Consider the following 25,126-nt stretch of genomic DNA (forward strand, 5'->3'; position numbering starts at 1 on the left):
CTTGGAGCCGTGAATATTCGGTTTGGTCGTCGACGTGGAAGCATGGGAACTCCCTATGATTTTCTGCGCTTGGGATTATCGTAATGAACCCCCAGTCACAATGCGATGCAGAAATCCCTTCCATCTTTGCCTTTCAAGCAGCTGTTCACAAGCAAACAAACGCCGTTCAACATTTCTCGGCTTCAATTCTTACGGCACCCAATTTCCTTGCTTCTGAATCATTCCCATGGCTTTGAGGCGTTTTGAAATGGCTTGTTGAGTCACTCCCAATGATCGTGCCAATTCTTCTTGATTTTGACACGAGTCTTGCTCAAGTAATGCCTCCAATTCTGCATCTTCGATAACCTTCTCTCTTCCACCGCTATGCTGGTCTTCGACGTCAAAATCACCGTTCTTGAAGCGTTGAAACCACTCACGACACGTTCTTTCACTAATAGCGGCCTCACTATAAGTATTTGAGAGTATTCGATGAGCCTCAGCCGCAGATTTCTTCATATTGAAGCAAAAAATTAAAACCTCCCGCAAATGATGAGAATTTGGCTCGTAAACTGATATTTTCATTCGAGAATAACTTTATGATGTAGACACAAATCGACTAATGTTTCTATGGGGTTATGTTGACGGATGCCCAAGTTTATTGTATGACGTCTATGATCTATTTATTTCGACCACTTACCGCTAAAACCATCTATAGGAAAACGGCGGAAGCAAAGTTGTACACCTAATATTATACATACTATACATATTGTATATATGATATAATTGAATATAATTACATACGCGTCTCTAATAAAACACTTCTCGCTAAACAAACATCGTTAATTATCTTATTCGCTTATTTATATTATTATCTGTAAGAAAAATAATTCACTTCAAAGTAAATTTTCTTATTGGCAAGTAAAAGCAATTATACTTTTTCAAAACTACAATTTATTTGATATATTAAAGGCTTCGATCCGCTTCCTTTCAATTAAACTTTCAAGTATTTCAGAGATTTCTCTGAAGAAATTTTGGTAATTATATAGTTTAATACAACCACAAAAATCAATAAAATTAGGCTTATTCGATGTGTTTTTGCATGAAATGAAAGAATGAAAGCAAAAAAAGCGTCTCCCTGTGAGCCGAGATATTGACTGTTAAAGTGTTACTATCGCAAATCATTAATGTCTTATCGGTTACACCCGAACAAAAAACCTATCCTATCCGCTTGGAGTTTAATCACAGACTTTTATATTTAGTATTTTTATATATACTAGACTGTTAACTCCTTAGGAAGGTTTATGTGAAATGAACCCTGAAATTGTAATTTTGCGCATACGTCATGAATACCAGATGTATAAGCTTAAATCCACTGTTTGCTCATAGGTGGCATTAGTGAGCGTACAAAGCTACTGGGCACACAACACACTTTTTTTATGTGTTTGACATCTGTCAACATTAACCAGTGCGCATCATCAGCAATTTCATACAACAACATACATTTTTTCTTTCGTAATCATGTCTAGTTTTTTGCTAAAAAAAAAAGCCCATGCGGGAAGCTTTGCTTTTCTGTTTCAATTTGAAGAAATCGGCTGGCGAATCGCATCGAATGTTTGTGGAGACCTATGGCGACAATGCTTTATCGGAAACAACGTGCAGAGATTGGTTTCGCCGGTTCAATGACGACAATTTTGACCTGAGTGACAAGAAGCGTGAAAATCGGCCCAGGAAGGTTGAGGACTGTCAATTGCAGGCTCTTTTGGACGAGGACGATACCCAATCGTAAAAAATGCTTGCTGAGCAATTGGATGTTTCTCAAGCAGCCATTTCCATGCGGCTACATGCCATGGGGAAGGTTTAAAAGATCGAAAAATGGATGCCGCATGAACTGAACGATAGACAGATGGAGCAACGCCAAAACACAAATTCTGCTTGCCAGACAAAAAAGAAAGTCGTTCCTGCATTGGATTGTGACAAGCGATGAAAAGTGGATCTATTTTCAGAATCCTTAACGCAAGAAATCTTGATCTCGCCCAACCATCAACATCTTCCTCAAGACCAAATCGCTTCGGACGGAAGACGATGCTGTGTGTTTGGTGGAATTAGGAGAGTGTCGTCTACTACGAGCTGTTAAAATCTGGTGAAACTGTTAATGCTCATCGCTATCACCAACAACTGATCAAATTGCACCGTGCTCTGCGTGAAAAAAGGCCGCATTATCGGAAAAAGCATGACAGGCTGATTTTCCTCCACGACAACGCACCATTGCACACGTCAACAATAGTTTAGTCCAAAACTATTTGGAGACACTCAACTGGGAAGTGCTACCCCATCCCGTTTACTCACCAGACCTGGCACCTTCTGACTATCACCTGTTTTCGTCGATGGGCGACGTGCTGAGCGGCACTTCGATTCTTACGAAGACATCCGAAAATGGCTTGATGAGTGGTTTGCCTCGAAAGATAAGGAATTTTTTTGGTATATACAAATTGCCCGAAAGATGAGAAAAATGTATAGCGAGGGCAAGTACTTTGAATAAATTTGTTTTTGCTTCCTAGGAAAAAAAAGTGTTTTTCTGACTAAAAAACAGCGGGTTTAAGCTTATACACCTGGTAGATGTCTGTGAATGAGAACGAGTACTATTTTTTAATCAAAAAAACAGTAAACAGTAACGGTAACGAGTTATTTTTATGAGAACGTTGCCAACTCTGCTTCCTTCCTATTCCCAGAGTTCGGGGAGTTCTATTCGTGCTATGAACGCAAACGCTATCAATGTTGTTCTTGGAGCCAATCGCGCGATAGCGTTAGCAAGCTCCATGAAGGATCCTAGCGTATCGTTGGTAGCGTAATCAGAGAGATATATTCATCGAGGTTAAGTTAATGTAGGAGATTCTGTTTTCAATCACCAATCAAACTTTTCTCTATAATTAAAATCTTTAAGGTTTTGTGAAGTATTTGTAACGTAAATTTTTTATTTTCTCTTAGTGAATAACAGAACACCATGCTCTCAATTGCAATCTCTATGATAGCTTGCCAAAGTGAACAATATAGAAACTAGAAAAAATTAATAGTTACATTAAGTAAATTAATCAAACAAAAGGAAGAACCTTTGTGTATTCGTTGTCGATTTCAGAAGAAGAAGCATATCTACATCTAATAAGAATCTTAAGCATCTACAGCGAAATATCCTGCCACGTTATACCGCAATAGTAACTTTTTTTCCGTACACGGGAATTAAAAATTGTCAGTAACAAAATACCTCTGATTTTCACATTTATAATAAAATCAAATACACGAATTGCACTTCGCAGAAACTGAAAAGATGCACAAGCAAGAATTACGTTCACTCCAACCTCCAGTGTCAAGCTATCAGCAGAGATTAAAATTGAGATTGCATTCGTATGATAAAATTTGAGATTCACACATTACGTATGTAATGTTACTCTACGAAATTTTAAGAGAGAAAAGTTTGGTGACACTCGAGAACAGAATCCTCTTAAACCTAACGACGAATGTTAAACGCTACCAACGTTACGCTAGGGTCGTTCACAGATTTGTAAACGCTAACGCTACCAATATACTACCTCGAAAGAAATAGAGTTGATAGCGCACAGTTGTGACACGCTATCATTAGTGATCATGTTTGTTAGCGCTATCTGCAGCTCTGCGAACAATTTGTAGCGAATAACGTTTCTCCGAACGCATCCCTAAGCTATATTCCAAAACTTTCCGAGGAAAATTTTATTCAAAATATATAGTACACGTAATAACGTATACTATATAAACGTATAGTATAGAATCTTCGTTCCAGAGAGGAAGTTTTGGAACGTAGCCCTAATATCTAATATTTATTCCTATTCCTCTATTGTGCCCTTTAACAGGTAGAGTAAACGAATATCTGCGGCAATAACTGCATAAACGAACGTATCCAGATTTTTAGTACTGGCAGTGAATATTGGAACGTGCATAGAACTAATCAGCGTTATTCTGCGTTATTTCGAATAGCACTAATTGGTTGTTTCAATGGGCGAGTTTAAGATAGCAAAGTGGCTAAGCATGCTTACCGAGCGATTGAATATGATTGGTTTGATTTATAAATAATAATCAATTATGCTCATTTGCTCATTGGTGAGCAGGCTAGCCGCTTTCTAAACTTTAACGCGCCCAATAATGCATTTTCTATTTCGCAGTCGTTTACCGCACATATGATTTCACCTTATGCTGGATTCATACTGGATCGGACATGCATCGTATGATGTTCTACAACCAGAAAGCAGAATTTTATTTCGTATCGATGATACGAAGCAAAATCCAGGATCCTTATTCTTGAAAAGAAACATATACGAAATATTAGAAAAATATTATAGTATACATTACGTATACTATAGTATTTCTCTCTTCTTTTTTTTCGTATAAATTTCTTTTCAAGAATAGAGGCCCTGTTTTCTGATTGGTTGCAGAGCGTCATACGACGCACGTCAGATCCAGTGTGAATTCAGCATTACGCCTTGTTATATAGATATAGATTAGTCTTTCACTTCACTATCATTTCTCACTCGTCGAGAGAGAGCTCCATGTTTATGTTAAACAATTTGATATAATTGAGGTATGTTTTCTTGTGATTGAGCTAATATACTTTTGGAAACTTAAGTAAAATGACATGTTTGATAAAAGCAAGCATATTTGACAAAAGCAAGAAATCAAGTTCTAAGTGCAGTCTAATGCAGGAATAAAAAACAGTCTTTTGGTAACCTTTGGTGTTTCGGACCAGTAAGAGTAACTACGAGCGATTCGTTGCTTGATTTGCAACATTAACCCGTTTGAGATCTTTCTTCTGTAACTTGATTAAGAGAAATTCAGCGGTGGTTCGCTCGCTCAATGCATCGATCACGGCAGTGAAATCTCAAGTGCCGACGACGACGACAACAACCCGTAAGTACCATGTGTGGCATGTAATTTCTTTCACACCATGTGTATGCAGTCTTGATTCCTGTTACTTGAATCTCGTGTTCATTTGACAGCTATTTCATGATTTATGTCACTTTTATGAGTCTTAAAGCACTAACCGAGATTGCAAAGACTCTTACAGGTAGGAACAATTAGCAATAGCTGCATTTTCAGTAAACAATTTCAATTAATTTAACTCCACATTATACAATGGCCGAGTCCAGTGACTTGGATCGGCAAATCGAGCAGCTTAAGAAATGTGAAATTATCAAGGAGGCTGAAGTCAAAGCTCTGTGCGCAAAGGCGCGAGAAATTCTGATTGAGGAGAGCAATGTACAACGTGTTGATTCACCTGTGACAGTAATTATTTCTATTTCTCATAAAAAAAGCAATCAGATTGTCAGAATCAGAATTATGTTAAACATGTTAAATCTTACACGGTGTTTTCTTTAGGTTTGTGGAGATATCCATGGACAGTTTTATGATTTGAAGGAACTATTTAAAGTAGGTGGCGATGTGCCAGAAACAAATTACCTTTTTATGGGAGATTTTGTAGACCGAGGTTTTTATAGTGTTGAAACATTTCTTCTTTTACTTGCATTAAAGGTATGCCAAAATATAAAATAATATGAACCTAATGATCTTAAATGTCTGAATAGTGATTAAGAAGCAAAAACAGGTTGCTTTTTTATTTTATATATGTATGAATTTTAATTTATCTTTATATTTGAATACAAATTATTTAAGAGGAATTAAATCTAAAATAGCTGACAGATATGCTATTATAATTATAGTTCATGTCCTGTCACAGGTCCGTTATCCTGACAGAATTACTTTAATAAGAGGAAATCATGAATCACGGCAAATAACACAAGTTTATGGGTTTTATGACGAGTGCTTACGCAAATACGGCAGTATAACAGTATGGCGATATTGCACAGAGATATTCGATTATTTATCATTATCTGCTATTATCGATGGCAAGATCTTTTGTGTTCATGGTGGATTATCGCCTAGTATTCAAACATTAGATCAAATTCGAACTATCGACAGAAAGCAAGAAGTGAGTTACGTTCTGTTTATCATAATTTCTTTTCTAAAAATTAATTCTTAAATTCTTTTATAACAATCGAATTGATATTTATTTATTTTGCCTTATTGATGTTGCAGTTTTAATATATTGTTTGATTGTACACACCTCATAGATCTGTGACTGTGTATGTTTCAAAGTCTTCAAACTGATTTTATTAAGGTGGTTCTTTAGTAAATCGAGTTATTAGAAATGTCTATTTTCTTTATACACATAATGAAGTTGAAGTATTGAACTTGACGTGTGCAAAATTCTAGAGTAGATTAATGATGAAATGAGAGAGAAAAATATTGAAAATGTAACTTTTAATGTATAACTTAGTGACAGGTAAGGATTGGAAACATTTCTTTGACTGCACACAAATATTGCCAAAGATCTTTCTAAAAAAAAAAATAAAATTATAGTTTAAAAAATTATGATTGTAATGGTTATGAACAAGTAATAATAGGTCAACGGCATTCTAGAAAGATATTTAACCCTTCGTGATCGTACTTTCTGAGAATTTTATATCGCCCATATAGGGGACAAAATTGCTAACACTTCATTGATTGCTATATTTACAACTTTTGTTCTTTAAAATCACAAAAATTATTGAATTGTAGAACATGGAAATGAAGTGGTAGTTTCAAAAAATTTTAATTTTAACATATTAAAAAAAATTGCAAGGTAAAAGTTCTTGAAAGATACACTTTTTTATTAAAAAGAAATCATAACTTTTTAATTTTTAATTTTTTTACTTTTGATAAAAATTTATGGCTATACTCTACAGATATGATACTTAGAAAAAAAAAATAGTACAATAATTCATGTTTCAAAAAAGGTATTTATTCTGAAGAATAAAAGAAACTGGTTTTTAAAATAACGAAGTGTGAAGTTATTATATAAAAGAGTATTTATTTAACATAAGAATATGACTTTTTTTAGAGATGTAAAACCTCTCGTAAAATCTTTGTGGTCACTGGAGAAAAATTTTTTTAGAGTTCTTTGGACTCTAGGTGACCACAAAGAGTTAATGTTAAAATGGCAAGATATTAAGATTAACATAATCTCAACTTATTTTCGTTTGGTGAAAATATAGCTCTTGATTTTATTGCAATAATTTTTTCCTTTTCTCTTCAATTTTCTTTTTACAATATTTCTTTATAAAAATCTTGCTTGCAATGCACATTGTAATTCGACAATGTAATGTTACCAAATTATCATAAAAATAAATTGTACAAGAAGTATCTTTTTCTTTTAATACTTGCACGCTTTCGTGTATTTTGTACTATTTAAGATATAGACAGTTTTATATAGTTTTAATGTTATCCAATTTATGAAGATGTTTGTAATTTTGGGTTGTAATGGCACCCCAAATTTTCGATCCTTTACTAAAGAACCATTTTAAAATTACTATTTTTATAAAAAGAAAGTATAAGCTTTTGCAAAAAAAATTCAGAATTGGTATTAGTTCTAACTATTAATGACAGTGTCGGTATCAGAAAAAGCAGCTTTGCACAATTATTATAAGATTCTTTAATGTGATTGATTTTTAGTCCGGATAAGGAACTAAGAATGAAGCAATCATATTATAGATTTACAACAATTGTAAAGCTATTTTTTTTTACTGAACGCAGCCACATGATAAAAAGCTACATAATAATATTGTAATGTTACTGAACTGTCCCTAAAGTTACAAAATTAATTTCAAGAACTTGTTTGCTCTATGGAGAATTAGATTTTATTTTAATTTGTTTATTGATATTATTGTTTTCTATTCTCCATGACACATTACTGTGATTGGTTTATTATTTCTAGTATTTTTATATCTTGAAACTTATTATTAATTTTTTATCAGTAAAATATTTTTTAAGTGGCTCTGATAGTGCTGTTGTGCTGAACACGGAACTTTCATATCGGTCCAGTTATGTAATAATACAAAACGTGAATTTTAACGTGAAAGAAATTACCATAAAATTATTAATTCAAATAAACATTTAGGGCTATATCATTTATAAACTATTTCACTGGCAATAGGTTTATTTTATGTTCCTGCATTAGGATTGCACTAGAACTGAACTGAACTAATGCAATCCAAAACGAATTAAGCGTGCAGGCAAGGAATAAAAAAGTGGAAGTTCTAGTGCAAGATAAAAATGATGTCCCATATTGTTTACATGGAAGTATTAGATTCGTGATGAAAATAAAAGTCTTAATGCAATTCCATCATTTAAAAAATTTTTAATCAAAAGATTTATTTTCTGTTCCTGCACTGGTTGCACTAGTTCCAAAACTGTACGTTAAAGCATTTTCTGTTCCTAAAATGATGTCAGCGATGCTATTTTTTGTTTCAGTGCAACAGAACTCAGTGCACGAGTTCATTGTACTGGCTGCACTAGATCTGAAGTCAATAGGCCTATTCTTTTTGGCCAAAAAGCCTCTTGTACATTCACTGACTAAAAAATTGCAACATTTTTTAATGGATTTCGGAATGCAGTCTGCTCACTGAGCGATTAGTTCTTACTTATGAATCCGTAAGTAGGTGAGTAGACTACATTTCGAAAGCCATAGAAAAAAATCTGTTGCAACCTTTTAGTCAATGAGTGTACAAATAGTGTGAGAGTTTGAGTAATAAAAATATATGTAAAAATGATAGCGAGTCTACATACAAAAACATTTTTGTACACTCATCATTAACATAAACATCATCATCTTTAATTAAGAATTTGGTTAATGATGGAATTACTTTGGTGCTTTCATTTTCATCACGCGAATCTAATATTTCCTTGTAAATAATATGGGACGCCATTTTTATCTTACAGTAGAACGTTTTTTGGAAGAGAAGAGAAGAAAGTGAAAATGTTGAGTGCAAAAACTGCATGCAATGCGAACACACCTTAGGTCTGGAGTCAGTGCAAGCACTAGTGTACGCTAGTTCAGTCACAGAAAACAGACTTTGTACAAGTGCGAGAGTTTATGAGTAATAAAACGATAAAAATATAAATGATAATAAGCCTACAAAAACATTTTGTATCATCATTATCTTTAAGTTTGTTTTTTGTTCCTGTACAAAATTGCACCAGAACTGAATTGAGCTAAACTAATCCAGAATTGAGTGTAAATATGCAGGCAAGGAATAAAAGGCCTGTTCTTTTTGGCTGAACTTTTGCATCAGTTCATCTTTCTTCTTTTTCTCTCCAGGAGGAAATCTTTCCATTTTTCATTACATATTCTTGTAGCTTACCTCGAGAATTTTTCAAAACAATATAATAAAATATATTTTTTCATTTATTTTGCGTGTTATAAGACTTGAAAATTACCGTCGGGGCATTAGCATTACCTAAGGTGCAATTAGCATCGATCAACGGCTAAAACCTCTTGAATGAATCATAACCTGGATAATATTTGTCAAGATCAATGCAAGTTGTACTTCTTATTTTCATTTTTAGATAGAAATTAATTTTTAGTATAAAAATGAAAATAAAAGGAATAATCTCCAATGATTGATCTTGACAAATGTTATCCAGGTCATGATACTGAACAATATTCAAGAGATTTTAATCATCGCTCGGACACTTTAGATAATGCTAATGCTAACTTGTTCTGGAAATAAGCTATAAAAATATGTAATGAAATATGGAGGGTTCCATTTAAAAATATTCAAAGTCTTGCCCTCATCTTAACAACGCCATCTAAGATCAAACCAATATTATGTTATGTTCCCATCAAAGTCCCAAAACTTTTATTTGAAACATTTTTCCTTAACGCATTGTTCAAGAGATATTTGAGGTGATCAATTAAAATGGGACATCCTCTATATCTATCTTCTTTTAAGTGCAAAAATATTTGAAGATTAAGCAACGCGAACAGACTGTACTAATGCAGCCAGTGAATTTTCATGCTGAGTTCTGTTGCACAAAAAACTGACGCCATTTTGAGAACAGAAAACGCTTTAACGTATACTTTTTGAACTAGTGCAACCAGTGCAAAAACAGAAAACAAACCTAATATAAACCTGATTTATTATCTTATTATGTTTATTTTATTGACTTCTGCATCAACTTTGTTTATAACTATTTTATCAATTTGACACTTTTTATTTTTATTTAATTTACACTAATTTTTATTTATATGACATACTAAAGATGGCTTGATTTCGGCCGAAACATTTACGATTAATTCTTCTATTAATTGTTAACGGAATTATTTTAAATACAAAACTTTCAGCAGAAAAGTTTCAGCGTTGTTCCTTTTATTTATTATGTTCTTTTTATATATTTTTGAATATTTTTTATTCAAAATGCTTAATATTAAAAATTCGGGACAGCAATAAGTCTTGGTATTGAACTTGAATCTTTTGTGTTTGATGAACAATTGCCCTATTCATCACCGCATAGTTTCAATATCAATTAAATTTTATTATATTTAAAAGTTTAAAATCTTTGATTTTTTAAGCGTTGAAGTGTTACATACTTCCCGTTTAATGATGCAGGTTCCTCACGATGGACCAATGTGTGATTTACTATGGTCAGATCCTGAGGATACCCAAGGCTGGGGCGTGTCGCCGCGCGGCGCCGGTTATCTCTTTGGTAGCGACGTGGTAGCTCAGTTCAATTCTGCCAATGATATCGATATGATATGTCGAGCTCATCAACTAGTAATGGAAGGCTACAAGTGGCACTTTAACGAGACTGTATTGACTGTCTGGTCTGCACCAAATTATTGTTACAGGCACGTAATATCTTTATTTGAAATTTTTCTCTCTAGTAAAATTTTAAATATTGTAAATTACATACAGGATGTCACAAAAAAGTCAAAACACTGGATTACACTCGGAAAGATGCATTTTCGGAAAAAAATATTCATATAAAATTCGTATAAAGTTTCAGGGTACGGAGTTACTCATCGTATGATGGGATAATATCATCGTATGATGATATTAGTTAGTAAACAATAAGAATAATATTAGTTAAACTGTTGTATCTCTCATAAGAATAATAACGAGGATTCTGTGAATTTCTAACCCTTTAGGCCGAAGAGTTAGAAATTCACAGAATTAATGTTTGTTAAAAAGTTTTAATTACAAATACTTTACAAAATGTCTTGTCGGTGATTTGTCTTGCGGTCAATGATGTTGCACAGCTCGGTTATCGCATTACCAAGAGATAATGTTGTACTGTTTCATTCACTATATAGTGTGACACTTTTAGATCATAACTTATCCTTTATAACTTACTTTTAGATTATAACATATTTGATGTATGTACGCTTATTACTCGATTTCTGAATTCTTCGTTCACGATAGGAGTATACTAATCTAAGATACTGAGTTGGTCAGCTGATTTCAATCTTGTCCTGATTCCATTGTCAAATGCGGTCGGTGCTGACCAATTGCATTTGGCAATTAATTGAAATTATGTGACACCGTATGGAAAGAGTCATGCGTGATTGTGACAACTGTACTACTTGAACGTACTCCTTTTAGTCACAAATCGCGAAAACGTTTTCGAAATTATTTGAATTAGACCGGTATTCTGAAACTTACGGTATTCTTTAACGCAATCGTGTTACTTCTTAATTAAATAATGTTCTATTCTAAATACTAATTGTAATTATGGTTATAAAACAAGATTTCGAACGATTTTGAGAATGTTAAGATTACCTTGAGTTTTTTAAAAAGGAAATCATGCTTCATGTGTGTATATTCCGAGATATTTAAGGACTCCAAATAGCGATCGATCAGTCAGTCAAGAAAAGATTAGTCGATTATTCAGTAATCATCAGCAATCTGATTTTGACTTGACTGGCTGAATCATCGATCGCTGTTTGAAGTTCCTAAACAGATCGGAATACACATAAGGTGAATGGCAAAGGAAACTTTAATAAAGTACAATAAAAAGATGCAAATCATGCGATCTCCACGTGGTGTACTTTGGATAAGGCCCGGCGTTACTTATATTTTAATGTATTTTCAAGTAGTTTTTAGCCAAACTTAATTATTTTGATACTGTTATGCTATATACATATAAACTGATACAATTAATAACTGTTTTGAAAAGGTCTAGATATCGGCTATAAAAATTTACAATAAAAAATGATAATTCCCTTTTTTTTTTTTTTAAGTCAAAGTGATTTTGATGTGACATTCCCAAGATCATTCAAGATCAAGTCATCAGTATCAGTGTCACCACATGATAGATAATTTGGTACCTTACAATTTTTGTATCTGACCAAATATATTACACAATTCTATTCAATTAACTTTAAAAAGGCAATTGATTTAAACAATCTTTTAATATCATCATAACATATAAATAAAAAAAATATTTATGTATAATCTAGTTATAAATAGATTCCGCTTTTATCAGTTTTCCAAAAGAAAAGAGGAATTGCAATAAGGATAATTTTTAACGAAACTAGGAGGGAGGAAGGAGGATGTATTTTCATATCTACCTCATTCTTAGAAGAATATGATCCTAAATCTGATTTATTAATTATTACATTTTCAATTTGAACGATTTACAGAAAATTTGACACTTTTTGATAATTGAGATTTTTTTAGATTAATTATTTAATTAAGGAATATCTCGCTAATGATCTTAATTTTGACATATGTTGTGATCCTGAGTAACTTTGCCTTAACAACTAAATGACGATCTCTTATATTTTCTGAGATTTACAGTAATTTTGTTATTTCTTAAAAAGAAACAAATAGAACGTATTTTTTTAACACAAAGTATATATTTTATTGTACAAATGACATGATTTTAAACTGCACTAAGTATATTCAATCGAATTCGCTATTAATTATCTATTATATAGAATATACGATTATTATATAGAATATACGATTTAAAATATTTTAAAAATATATTATAAAAGAATTTTACTTTAAATTAAAATTTAAACTTATTTTGCAAAATTACTTCCAAAATTTCTAACATTTTTTGAATGAATATTTTTTCTTTGTTAGTTTATGCACAATTTTTTAAGGAAATTTATAGTTAACATCTGAAAATAAGCAAATGTGTTCAGTATTTGATATGATGCAATTTTTTTTATGGAATATCTTTTTTGATTTCATTAATTAATAACGAAAGTATAAATGGACAATTGAATTGATGATTTATGACATACAATTACTTTTTAGATAACTTTGTAACATTTTTCATGATATAGTTGGTTATTGGACAAACTGTTTTTTTACTGAAATATAATAACGCTCACATGTGCCAATTGCTTGACAAATATGATTATCAGAGATCTGAAAAACCGGAAAAAGGAAAATTGAAATTAGTCATGGAAAACAGAGAAAAATGTAAAAATGTCTGGAATTTTGAAATTTCACAATTTCCTTAAATTGCTCTTCCAGATAATTGTCATAATTTTTTAAATATTTGACGTTTATAGTGAAATACATTAAAAATTCACACACTTTAAACGATTTTAATAAAATAATTAAAATTTATATTTTATTCAATATTTTTATTTGATCGCTCTTTTTCGTAATTGCATTTTTTTTCCAATACTAATTTATTTTTATTGGTTTGAATTTGCACCCAAAATTTTACTAAAATTTTACTTGTATGCTACTAACTTTTAGTATGCTACTACCTTTTTTACTAATAATGTTTTTAATAATATAGGCTAGTTTTCTTACAATTTTTTACTTTAAATGTGTTAAAATTTACATATTTTATATTGGAAAATTTTCCATTTTCATCTAGAAAATCTGGGAAAATCGGGGAATTTTAAAATTCATTTTCTGTGGCAACCCAGATATTCTTATTTTAACATTGTACTTTCAACATTTATGAACTTCCTATTTCTTCCGTTTTGTTGTTTGCGATTTATTACAAGAATTCTTAAAGAAATAATGGCAAAAATATAAAATGACGATATCGCATCTTTTTTTACTATTTTCCGTCGATCTATTTATAGCGAATTCAATTAGACACACTCAGTGCGCATTGGTGCACATTAAAGTCGTTATACACAAAATAACATGAAAATATGTTTATAAACATAGAAATTAAATCGTGAAATACTCAATACATTTTATTATACTATTAGGTAAAATATGTATTTCATAATTTGAAATTTGTATTTGTATTTTTATAGTCAAATTAAGTCAATGTACAACGGTTTTAATATGCGTCAATGCGCATTAGTTTCCAATCGGATTCGCCATTATATATCTAATGGTTCAGTGTATCTGAAACAAGAAAAGCATTAAATGGACTTACTTTTTACACTATTTTTATTTGGATAGCTTTTTTACAACACTCACTTCACACAATCTCAGATTATCCAGACATCTTGATGCATTCTCATCTAAAGTAGCATTTATCTATGCTTTTCGATATTAGTCTTCCTTGGGAAATCTGATCAATGTGTATCCTTCACGGATTTATTAAAACACCTTGATACACAAATAATGGCATCGCAAAGATATATAAAATCCAAATCTACAACAAGAGAATTACGTTATTAACGAAACACTTCTAACTTCCGTACTACTTATTTTTAACTATGAAGCGTTTATTCAAAGCTTATTCGTGACAACATATACAATGCTTTTTCTCATAATTTTAAATAGATGTGATAAATTAACTTATCGAAAATAGTAAAAAAACAATAGGCAACACAAGTTGCTCCAACATGTAACACACACGTAGAATTCAGAATAAGTTGAAGTTATGGTACATCTTTATGGAGCACAGATGTGCGATCCAATCCACCCTAGCCAATCAGAATCACCTAGTCACGTGACGAATTAGCGAGTCTTTTTAGGATCTCTACGTTCGGTGGTAAAGTACTGCGCAGGCATATGGCAGCACACGTCATTCGGACGGATTCGACTATTTTCAGAGTGATACGTATCAATGAAATATGTTCGGGTCGCCAAAACATGTGCAATACATACCGAATAAATTCTGTAGTGCAGAGTTCGAGTGATTTTATTCAAAATGCATTGTGCAGTTAAAGGATGCGGAAATTACTATCATAAGACAAAAAATAAATCGGATTGAAAGGAATCGGAAAATTTTTTGAATTGTAAAGCATACGTTCGAATTTCGTGCTTAAGGCTCCTGACTACTCAGCCAAGAATTCTACGTTGACGATGGCAACACAGAATTAGATGGCGAAATCGGTAGTCACATCAAACATGAGCCCATGTCCGTGTGCTCCCCTGCGGCGCATTGAAAGTAAACGAGACAGCGAGCTCTTTCTCACACTAGTCGCTTGTTTCAAGTAACCGAAAATGCTTTCTCATTTTCGACAATCTCGGCGGCTCGGCGGCCCTAGGCATCAATAAAGCGCGGGGGGACATTCTAAATAACATATAAATTTTAATAAATTGTAATAATAGTGTATCCCTCCAGAATAGTATAAATCATGTTAAAAAACGCAACAGTTTACGAGATATTTAATTGTTTAAGATTTTTCATGTGCGTTATATAGTATACCTCTCCTTCATAAACTTGAGTAGCAAGAATAGTTTAGTAGAAATAGAATTTTACTGAAAAAAAATTATAAACCAGCATTTCTCTTCACGAAAGTCTCGAAAGATCATCAGAAATGCATATGTTTGAGACTCGAGACCTGTGAAGAAAATATGCGAAAAAAATCAAATAATTGCAAAAAATTGCACATTTTTTGCTTATAACGAAAGATATTGATTGTATGGAAAAAAAATCGATATAAAAAGATATTCGAAATACCTAAAATGAAACGTGGAACATCAAAATCGATCTATTAATTTAGTATAAAAAAAATAAAAAAACATCTTTTGAAGAAAGTTTTTTTTTTCACTCTCCGTTCATTGAGATTTAAACGTTTAAAAGCTTTGAAATTCTCATAAAATGTAACCCTCGTAATGACGAATCAAATCTAGCCCTGAACAAGTCTGAAATGTTCATTAGCTTTTGCAAAAAGCCATTTATTCACTAAAAACTGTTGGCGGAAAACTTAATTTCTTCATCTTTGAACAGTCGCACAGCAATTTACAGGAGTGATTTTTCTTCTTCAAGAGTTGCACTACACGTACACTTAATAACAAAATGATTTTTTGCAGTTAAACTATAAAACGATTTCAAAAAGTGGGTATCTTTTTTCGTATAAAAAGACGAGAATAATTTCATTAATATACATCATATCAAATACAATAGTATGAAGCATTTGAAATCTGACCTTTTCTACGAATTTAAAAAAAAAGATTATCCTCCGATTATTAGGAGATAACAATTTTTTTTTCAAAAAATCACTGTGGCTCTAGTTTTTAAGATTAAGAGCCTGACACCAATTTGTCAAGGAAGAATTGAATTTATTGTTAAAAAAAAATCTCAACTTGATCATGAAATTTTTAGTTTAGAAAATTTTTTCTTGAATTTTTATTTTTTCAGTTTATTATTAAAAAATCACGTTTGAGTAAGGAATGCATGTCTGATTAACAAATTTAAGTCATATTAACTATGTTTTTTTATTTAATATGCTTTAAAAGTGTCATTGGACAATTAAATGTACGGAATTATCAGTACAAAATTATTTTTGTGAATTTAATTGCAGATACAAATATGACATATGTAAACAAATAATAATTTGCCAATGTTAGCGTAACTGTTAAAAATATAATATTAACTTTCGCAAATATAAATTAGTCATTACATGAAAAATATTATATATTTAAAAATATTATATATTATATATTTTACAACTATATTCAACAGTTACACTAACATTTGACAAATTATTTATTAATTATTTGTTTAAAAACAATTTTGTGATTATTCCGTACATTTAATTGTCCAATTTGACGTTTTTTACAGCATATTAAATAAAGAAACAGCTAATGTATTAATCAGATATGCACTTCATACTCAAACGTGATTTTTTGGCAATACACCGAAAAAATAAAAATTCAAGAAACAAAGAGCTAAAAATTTCATGGTTACAATTACTTTGTGAAACATTTGATTAAGCTATTTGTTTATATCTCGTCGAGCTACGTCAGATTAAGAAAAAAACCATGTTTCCACGTCAATTTTTATTGCTGAGAAAATATAAATTTAGCAAATATTAACGCACGAAATCAGATACGCGCATATCGTGGAGCGGCCCGATCTTCACTCGACTGCGCGCTAGCTTCCCTCACTCGCGTTCTTCAACTTTCCAATAGTTTTAAACAATTTCGATAGTTTAAACATTTTCGATAGCAAAAAAATTTTTTAACAGCAAATTCAATTCTTCCTCGACAAATTAATGCCAGAACTCTTAATCTTAAAAATTAGAGCCACAGATGATTTTTTTTGAAAAAAAAAACAAATGTTATCTCGGCTTCTAATAATCAAAGGGTAATCTTTTTTTTTAAATTAGTAAAAAAATGTCGAATGCTTTACACGGCTATTTGATATAATCCATATCAACGGAATTATTTCCATTTTTTATACGAAAAAAGATTCCTACTTTTTAAGGTCGTTTTATAATAATTTAATTGCAAAAAATCATTTTGTTATTAAGTGTACATGATAATGCAACTCTTGAAAAAAAAATTCTCCTCTAAATTGCTGTATGATTATTCAAAGATGAAAAAATTAAGTTTTTTCGCAGACAAATTTTTAGTGAACAAATGATTTTTTGCAAAAATTAATGAACATTTCAAGCTTGTTCAGGACTAAATTTGTTCGTCATTACGAAGGTTACATTTTACGAGAATTCAAAGCTTCATTTCAAAACTTTAAATATCAATGAACAGAGAGCGAGTGAAAAAAGGCCTTTTTCGATGTTTATTTTTTCTCTACTAAACTAATAAATCGATTTTAATGTTCTATGTCTCATTTTGTAAGTATTTCGAATATCTACATTTTTTATAATTATCACCGAATATCGAATTTTTTTCCATACAATCAATAGGTTTGTTCGCGTCACATGATTCAATATGCTCCCATTTGAATCATAGCTCCTACTCACTCCAATTAGAATGAGTAGGAACTATAGCAGAAGCATGTTGGAGCATGCGACGCGAACAAACCTAATATCTTTTGTTTTATAAGCGAAAAACCTTCTTTTTGCAATTATTCGATTTTTTTCGCATATTTTCTTCACAAGTCTTAGATCTCAAATATACGCATTCTTTTCTGATAGCTTTTCGAGACTCGTGAAGAAAAATGCTGGTTTATAATTTTTTTCCGTTAAAATTCTACTTCTAATGAACTATTCTTGCTACTCGAGTTTATGAAAAAAGGGTATATTATTGGGTTGTCCGGAAAGTTCGTGCCGATTTTGAAGGAAAATTGAAACGTAGAAGATTTAAATTTTAATATATTATACATTTATTTAAATCTTTTGCGGCACTTTCCGGACAACCCAATATATAACATGCAAAATCGTAAACAATTAAATATCTCGTAAACTGTTACCTTTTAATTTGATTTATACTATTCTGAATTAATGGGAAGGATACACTATTACTACAATTACTACAATTAATACTATTAAAACTTGTATGTTATTTAGAATGCCTTCCGCTCCTTATATATGCTTAGGGCCGCCGAGATTGCCAAGAAAGCATTTTTGGTTGCTTGAAACAAGCGACTGTTTCGGTCACTCTAGGCGCGCCGCAGGCGAGCACACGGATATGGATTCGTGTTTGTTGTATGTTACAGCGCCGCATCACGATAAATGGCCGAACTTATAAGCGTGGAAAAATAACATTTTGACGATGAAATTTATGTTGCGTACCATTTCGTTATTATTTGCTTAATTGTGAAAATGTGACTTGTCTCATACTTATCAAAGTAACTATTGATGAAAAGTTATTGGGAGTACAAATTAGTTCGGTTAGTTTTTTTGTGCATTTATTTCAAAACAAAATGAATGAACAGATCAATTAAAGTATTGTCCATCGCTGCCTATTACTTTTTCCCATCTCTTAGGCAATTTTCGAATTCCATCTTGAAAAAATGACTAATCTTTGGAGGCGATCTAATTTTGGAGCTAATTTTCGATTTCTGCGAAAGAAGTGAATCGGTGACTTCCTTCGGAACAACCAATAATCAGAAGGAGCAATGTCCGGAGAATACGGGTGCGGTAAAACATCCCATTTGAGCGTTTCCAAATATTTTTTTACGATTTTAGTGACATGAGGCCGAGCGTTGTCATGAAGAAGAATAAGTTTCATTTCTTTGCTTGTATTTTTCATGTCTTTGCTTGTATTTTTCATGTCTTTGCTTGTATTCCAGTCGTTTTTCTCGCAATACATGATTCAAGCGAATCAATTGTAGCCGATATCGATCGTAATGGAATCGCCAGATTTCAGCAGCTCATACAAGCAGTAAACAAGATCCTTTTGGTCCCACCAGATATAGAGCATGATCTTCGAACCATGAATGTTCGGCTGTGGTGTTGATGTTGAGGTCGATGGCAACGATTGACCGGGCTTAGCGAAGTATTTTTTCTTCTTGGAGTAGAATATCCACTTCTCATCTCCAGTCACAATCCGATGCAAAGAACCTTTTCTCTGTTGTCTTTGAATTAGCTGTTCGCAAGTGAAAAATCGCCTTTCAACGTCTCTCGGTTTCAGTTCATAAGACCTAATTTCCTTGTTTTTGAATCCCCATGGCTCTCAATCGAAACGGCTTGTTGTTGAGTTACTCCCAATGATTCTGCAAGCTCCTCTTGCGTTTGACTCTGATCTTCTTCGAGTAGTAGCCTCTAATTCTTTGTCTTCGAATTTTTTTGACTGTCCAGAGCGAGGCTTGTCTTCAACGCTGAAACCTCCATCCTTGAAACGTCGAAACCATTCCCTACATGATTTATCAGTTGGAGCAGTGTCACCATAAACTTCGACAAGCATTCGATGGGTCGCTTCAGTCGCACTTTCCTTCCAATTAAAGCAGAAAATCAAAACCTCCCGCAAATGTTGCTTGGTTAACACAAAATTCGACATTTCAAGCACAGTAAAAATCAAGGTTTTTGTATGAAACTCAAAGCGATATAAACTAAATATTATTAGCAGATGTTTAACCTCTCTGAAACCGCCAAAATCAGCTGTCATTATAAACCATTCACAACAGCTGGAGCAATCTTTAGGGAAACGGACTGAACTAATTTGTACTCCCAATATGTTGGAATTTTATATGTAAAAGTGTATATTTTACTTGTTTAAACAGCTGTCGGACTATGTGTTTCTGCCCGATACAGCCTCACTTTATGTGCCATTTACTAACTGTCAAGGAAAAAAATTTTTATCAATTTTTACAAGTGTTTTAAAATGATCTTGTCATTTCGTCCAATTGTTGTGTCATTTTATCCAATTGTTTTTATTTAAAAATGGCGTGCAACATAAATTGTTATTTCTCGCTTCTGACGTCACGATTCCAAGACCGCCGCGATTAGTCAGGTATCTTAACGATGACGTTCGCTTGTGAACAATTCTTATTGCTCTAGGAATATGGCCATATATAAGCCTTATCTTTATATTATGGTCCTTATTAAAAACCTCTCTTTTATAACAATATACCATCTCTTTTATAACCATAGTACGATTTTTATAACCATAATACGATTTTGTACCATTCAGTCTTAAAAACTTCCAGTTTTTATATATTTTGTTTTTGTAAATTTTTTTCGCTTTTTATCATTTCTACAATTTTAATAAAAGAAATCTTTTTACCTTTCTATTAATATTATTTTTACGTTTATTAACTTTTTCGATACGATATTATTTTTCGTCATTTTGCCTCTGCTATATAGACAGTCGAATTGCGAATACAGCATTATACGAGATAATTATGATGCGAACGTCACATCGGAGGAACATAGCAATTAAATTTTATTGTGTAATGTAAAATATTGGTGAAAAGAAACCATATTTAAACATGTTTTATAGTAATAACACTTAAAAAATTGTTAAATTATAGTTGTTATTAGCGCGGTAAGCACTAATTCAACGCTGGACGACACGCATAGTCGTCGTAGTATCGAAAGGTTAAAATATATGAATATAATTATAAATATCCAGATACTAAATCTTTTTATATTAATTATACATTTTATAATTGCAGATGCGGCAATGTAGCTGCAATACTGGAACTAAACGAGCATCTACAGAGAGACTTTACGATATTTGAAGCGGCACCACAGGAAAGCCGCGGAATACCCAGCAAGAAGCCACAAGCAGATTATTTTTTATAAACGCTATTGTAGAGTATAAAAGGAACTATCAAAATCAAGTCAAAATTGATTTGAAGAATTTGCTTTTTCTTCTCTCTCACACACACACACACACACACACACACACACACACACACACGCGCGCGCGCGCAGAGAGAGAGAAAGAGGGAGAGATCAGTTTACATTGATTGTGAAGAGCAACTAAAAATAAGTGAATTAAAGAAAATTTTCTATTATTTTTGATGATATTCCTATGATTACGTTGGACCATTTACAATTGGATGGAACTGTGACAGTATGTGTGACTGTAAAATAAAATAATGCCTCAGATTTAAGTCGACATCATTATCTTTCACAACTTAAGTTTCCGAAAATATTCAATATTGTGTAAAGATAAATAAATAAAAACCTTTAATTAAATAAAAACCCTTAAATTAAATTTTTTTATGCTTAATGGAAACAAGTTTCATAGTATTTGGAATCCCAATAGATTTTCCTTTATCCCTCATAATAGTTGACGTAAGGTATTATTTTGCTTGACACAAACGTAGCAAATTAATTCACATATTTTCAGTGTTAATAACTAATTTATACCTTTTATATTCTTTGTTATCACAATAATTTCATAACTTTAAAAGAAAGAAATAATATTAGAGTTGGTAGATAATTCCTAGACAATTCCAGAAATAGAGGAAATCCGGTGTAGAAATATTCTAATACCTGGATGGAAAAATAAAATTTCTACGATGATCGATTCTTGATGAGATTATTGAGTACTTTATTATATAATTTTTTATACAAGATTTGAATCAATGGTTCATCAGCAAATAATTTGGAATGCGATTTATGATAGAAGACTTATAGCACGTTTTTTCTCTCTTCATCAGCTACTCTGAAATTTAAATAGATTTATACGCGAAGCCATGCTGTGACAAATCGTTCTGAGCTCTGAATGCTCTGAAAATCTTGTTCCGATTCTACGCAACTATGCTCCAATTTTATTGCGTGATTATTCTGATATCCGAGAGATACCGCACAGCGAAAAGTGAAAGACAAAGGCCCTGTGCACAAAGGAAATATTAGGAATAGGAATAAATATTAAGAATTCAACTATTTTTTTCTAATAAGTTGTATATGCCGGTGTAATTGATATTTGGTAGATTGAAATCTTAGGCTTGTATTCAGAATATGCTTACAACGATGTTAGCGCGCTAACATGCTATAATTTACATTACGCATACTATAAAATTTTAAAGATAAAAGCGCTTTCTGAATATGGGCCTTAATATTTATTCCTGTTTCAAACATTTATTATAAGAGATTTGTTCGCGTCACTGGAATCAATATAGCAACTGGATGTTCGCGTCGCGTTAAAATATACTTCATGGATTAATTAAGAGCACACTCCATTTACCTCATCTCAAAAGGTGATTGGGGCATGTTACGCATGCATGCGTAATGCGAATGTTGAAAACGTTCTATATTGAAAAAAGATTCAGATTCATTTAATAATGCGTTTTTGATATAAATATAAAAATATAATATAATAATATAGTATAATATTATAAATTAATATAGTATAATAAAATAAAATAAAAATAATAAAATAAAATAAATAAATAAAAAGAATAATTAAATAAAATAAATTAAATTAGAAAAACTAAAAAGTAAAATAAAATATTACAATAAAATATTAAGTGTACAACTTTGCTTCCGCCGTTTTTTCCGAAATTCGAGGCTTTATTGGGAAGGTTCAAAAGATCGGAAAATGGGTGCCGCATGAACTGAACGATAGGCAGATGGAGCGACGCCAAAACACATGCCAAATTCTGCTTGCCAGACAAAAAAGAAAGTCGTTCCTGCATTGGATGGATTGTGACAAGCGATGAAAAGTGGATCTATTTTCAGAATCCTTAACGCAAGAAATCTTGGGTTGATCCTGCCTAACCATCAACATCTTCCTCAAGACCAAATCGCTTCGGACGGAAGACGATGCTGTGCGTTTGATGGAATCAGGAGAATGTCATCTACTACGAGCTGTTAAAACCTGGTGAAACTGTTAATGCTTATCGCTATCACCAACAGTTGATCAAATTGCACCGTGATCTGCGTGAAAAAAGACCGCATTATCGGAAAAAACATGACAAGCTGATTTTCCTCCACGACAACGCACTATCGCACACGTCAACAATGGTCAAAACTATTTGGAGACACTCAACTGGGAAGTGCTCCATCCCGCTTACTCACCAGACCTGACACCTTCTGACTATCACCTGTTTTCGTCAATGGGCGACGCGCTCGCTGAGCGGCACTTCGATTCTTAGAATCGACGTCCGAAAATGGCTTAATGAGTAGTTTGCCTCGAAAGATGAGGAATTTTTTTGGCGTGGTATACACAAATTGCTCGAAAGATGGGAAAAATGTATAATTAGCGAGGGCAAATACTTTGAATAAATTTGTTTTTGCTTCCTAGGAAAAAAAATGTATTTTTCTGACTAAAAAAGCGGATTTAATCATACACTTGGTATACCCGAATGCAGTATAGCAGATATGGCTGTTTTGCATCGACTTCACATGCTAACGTATAATCTTATGAAAGTAGTGTGACTTCATAGCGAAAAATATTGTTTCTTTTGGAAGAGAAAGTGATGTGATCTCATAGCGAAAAATTTTGTTTCTTTTGGAAGAGACAGAGTTCAAGTAAAAAGGTAAAAGGTAATATTGGAAAGACAATTGAATATTAATAAACATGTATAAAAGACGCGATCTTATTCTTATTTCTTATAAATTAGAATAATTTATAACAGCTAGATTATGAAAATAAGTATTTGGTCGTTTTAATACTATTAAATAGATTAACCTAAAATAGTGTGCGTATATGCAGATAAACGTTACGCGGTCACGCGATTTTCGACGCATGCATATAATGTTACCTCAAAATTGGGGACTTTTTCAAATAAATTAGCAGTCTAGTAATATATATAGAAGTCCATGGTCCTAATCGCCTAGAAGTTGCAGCGTAGGCAGTGGAATATTTCTAATCCATGAAAACAGTGAGGTGTGAAAACAATTTTTTTAGAACAGTTTTTTTACTGTCTAGGTTGCAACTTCTAGGCAGTTAAAGGAATCTGTAATAAGGACTTCTGTAATTATTGTTGTTGAGATTAGAAAATCTGTCTTGTAGACAGTGAGATGTATATATAGATTAGTGCTTATTGGCGTAATTACCTCGAACAAAAAAAAAAACATATTTTACCCGTTGGGAACCTATAGATCCTAGATTTTTGTTCGAGGCGGCTACGCCCCGATAAATACTACCTCAACAACAGTACAATTATAGAAGTCGTGCACTTCTTTATTTGCAGGGGGAAGGAAGGAAGGGAGAGTCGCTTCGCGTGGATAATCGAAACTGTAGAACAGCACAGTTATATATCTCATTTTGCCTCTATGATAGATTTCCTAACTTTAATAGTTATCAACTTTAACGCTTAATATTTTGATTCGCGAAGCAAAGTGACTTTTTTCTGCCAGATTCTTTCATTACATGCAAAAACGCGTCGATAGCCTAATTTTATTGATTTTTAAAATAGTTGTGCTAAACTGTATAATTACCAAAACTTTTGCCGTTTTTCTCCGGATAGAGAAATATAGAAATGTTTTTAACCTAATCATTAGATTATCTGATAGAGAGAGATTTCACTGATTAAAACTGAGATTACATCGGCCCGTCAAAACACAATTCACAAATACTATGATACATTTGTGACCGTTGACGCAACATCCAATCATATCAGATTTTAATAGTCATGAATGTAAAAATAACTAAGAACGAGACGTGGACCTCTAAAATCGAATCCCACGTATTCGCGCTGCGGGTTGTACATAGAAATTAAATGTTCATTTAAAGATTTGAAATACGTCGTGAGATAAAAAAAAGGGTAGGGGGCAGGGTCCTTA

The 25,126-nt window shown here is 32.3% G+C and overlaps 1 protein-coding gene and 1 long non-coding RNA gene across 6 annotated transcripts; one reads left to right on the forward strand and one right to left on the reverse strand.

Annotated features, from left to right (window-relative positions):
• The first annotated feature begins 4,544 nt into the window (after window positions 1–4,544).
• LOC108693044 (serine/threonine-protein phosphatase 4 catalytic subunit) lies at window positions 4,545–21,577 on the forward strand. Of its 5 annotated transcripts, XM_018201697.1 has the most exons (7): window positions 4,545–4,585; window positions 4,707–4,911; window positions 5,059–5,286; window positions 5,380–5,532; window positions 5,738–5,989; window positions 10,488–10,726; window positions 21,061–21,577. In XM_018201697.1, the coding sequence occupies exons 3-7, from the start codon at window positions 5,137–5,139 to the stop codon at window positions 21,188–21,190; spliced, it is 924 nt and encodes a 307-aa protein (XP_018057186.1). In that variant the 5' UTR covers window positions 4,545–4,585; window positions 4,707–4,911; window positions 5,059–5,136; the 3' UTR covers window positions 21,191–21,577. The 5 variants fall into 5 exon arrangements, with proteins under 5 accessions (XP_018057186.1, XP_018057190.1, XP_018057187.1 ...); XM_018201701.1 differs by lacking the exon at window positions 4,545–4,585 and having other exon boundaries at window positions 4,613–4,911; window positions 5,101–5,286; XM_018201698.1 differs by lacking the exon at window positions 4,545–4,585 and having other exon boundaries at window positions 4,614–4,911; window positions 5,001–5,286.
• Window positions 14,052–24,917, reverse strand: LOC108693046. The gene is made up of 3 exons (XR_001932010.1): window positions 24,782–24,917; window positions 14,286–14,463; window positions 14,052–14,210 (listed from the first exon to the last, which is right to left on the reverse strand). It is a non-coding gene; the product is annotated as an uncharacterized LOC108693046 (long non-coding RNA).
• Window positions 24,918–25,126: the final 209 nt, after the last annotated feature.

Source organism: Atta colombica, unplaced genomic scaffold (genome assembly GCF_001594045.1).
Source record: "Atta colombica isolate Treedump-2 unplaced genomic scaffold, Acol1.0 scaffold86, whole genome shotgun sequence".
NCBI classification, from domain to species: domain Eukaryota; kingdom Metazoa; phylum Arthropoda; class Insecta; order Hymenoptera; family Formicidae; genus Atta; species Atta colombica.

What these genes read in the sequence shown, in the direction of transcription:
- LOC108693044 (XM_018201697.1), top strand. Translation starts at nt 5,137, where the DNA reads ATGGCCGAGTCCAGTGACTTGGATCGGCAAATCGAGCAGCTTAAGAAA. An exon ending in GTGTTGATTCACCTGTGACA is followed by an intron (nt 5,287 to 5,379) that starts GTAATTATTTCT and finishes TGTTTTCTTTAG; the next exon opens with GTTTGTGGAGATATCCATGG. An exon ending in GCACCAAATTATTGTTACAG is followed by an intron (nt 10,727 to 21,060) that starts GCACGTAATATC and finishes TTATAATTGCAG; the next exon opens with ATGCGGCAATGTAGCTGCAA.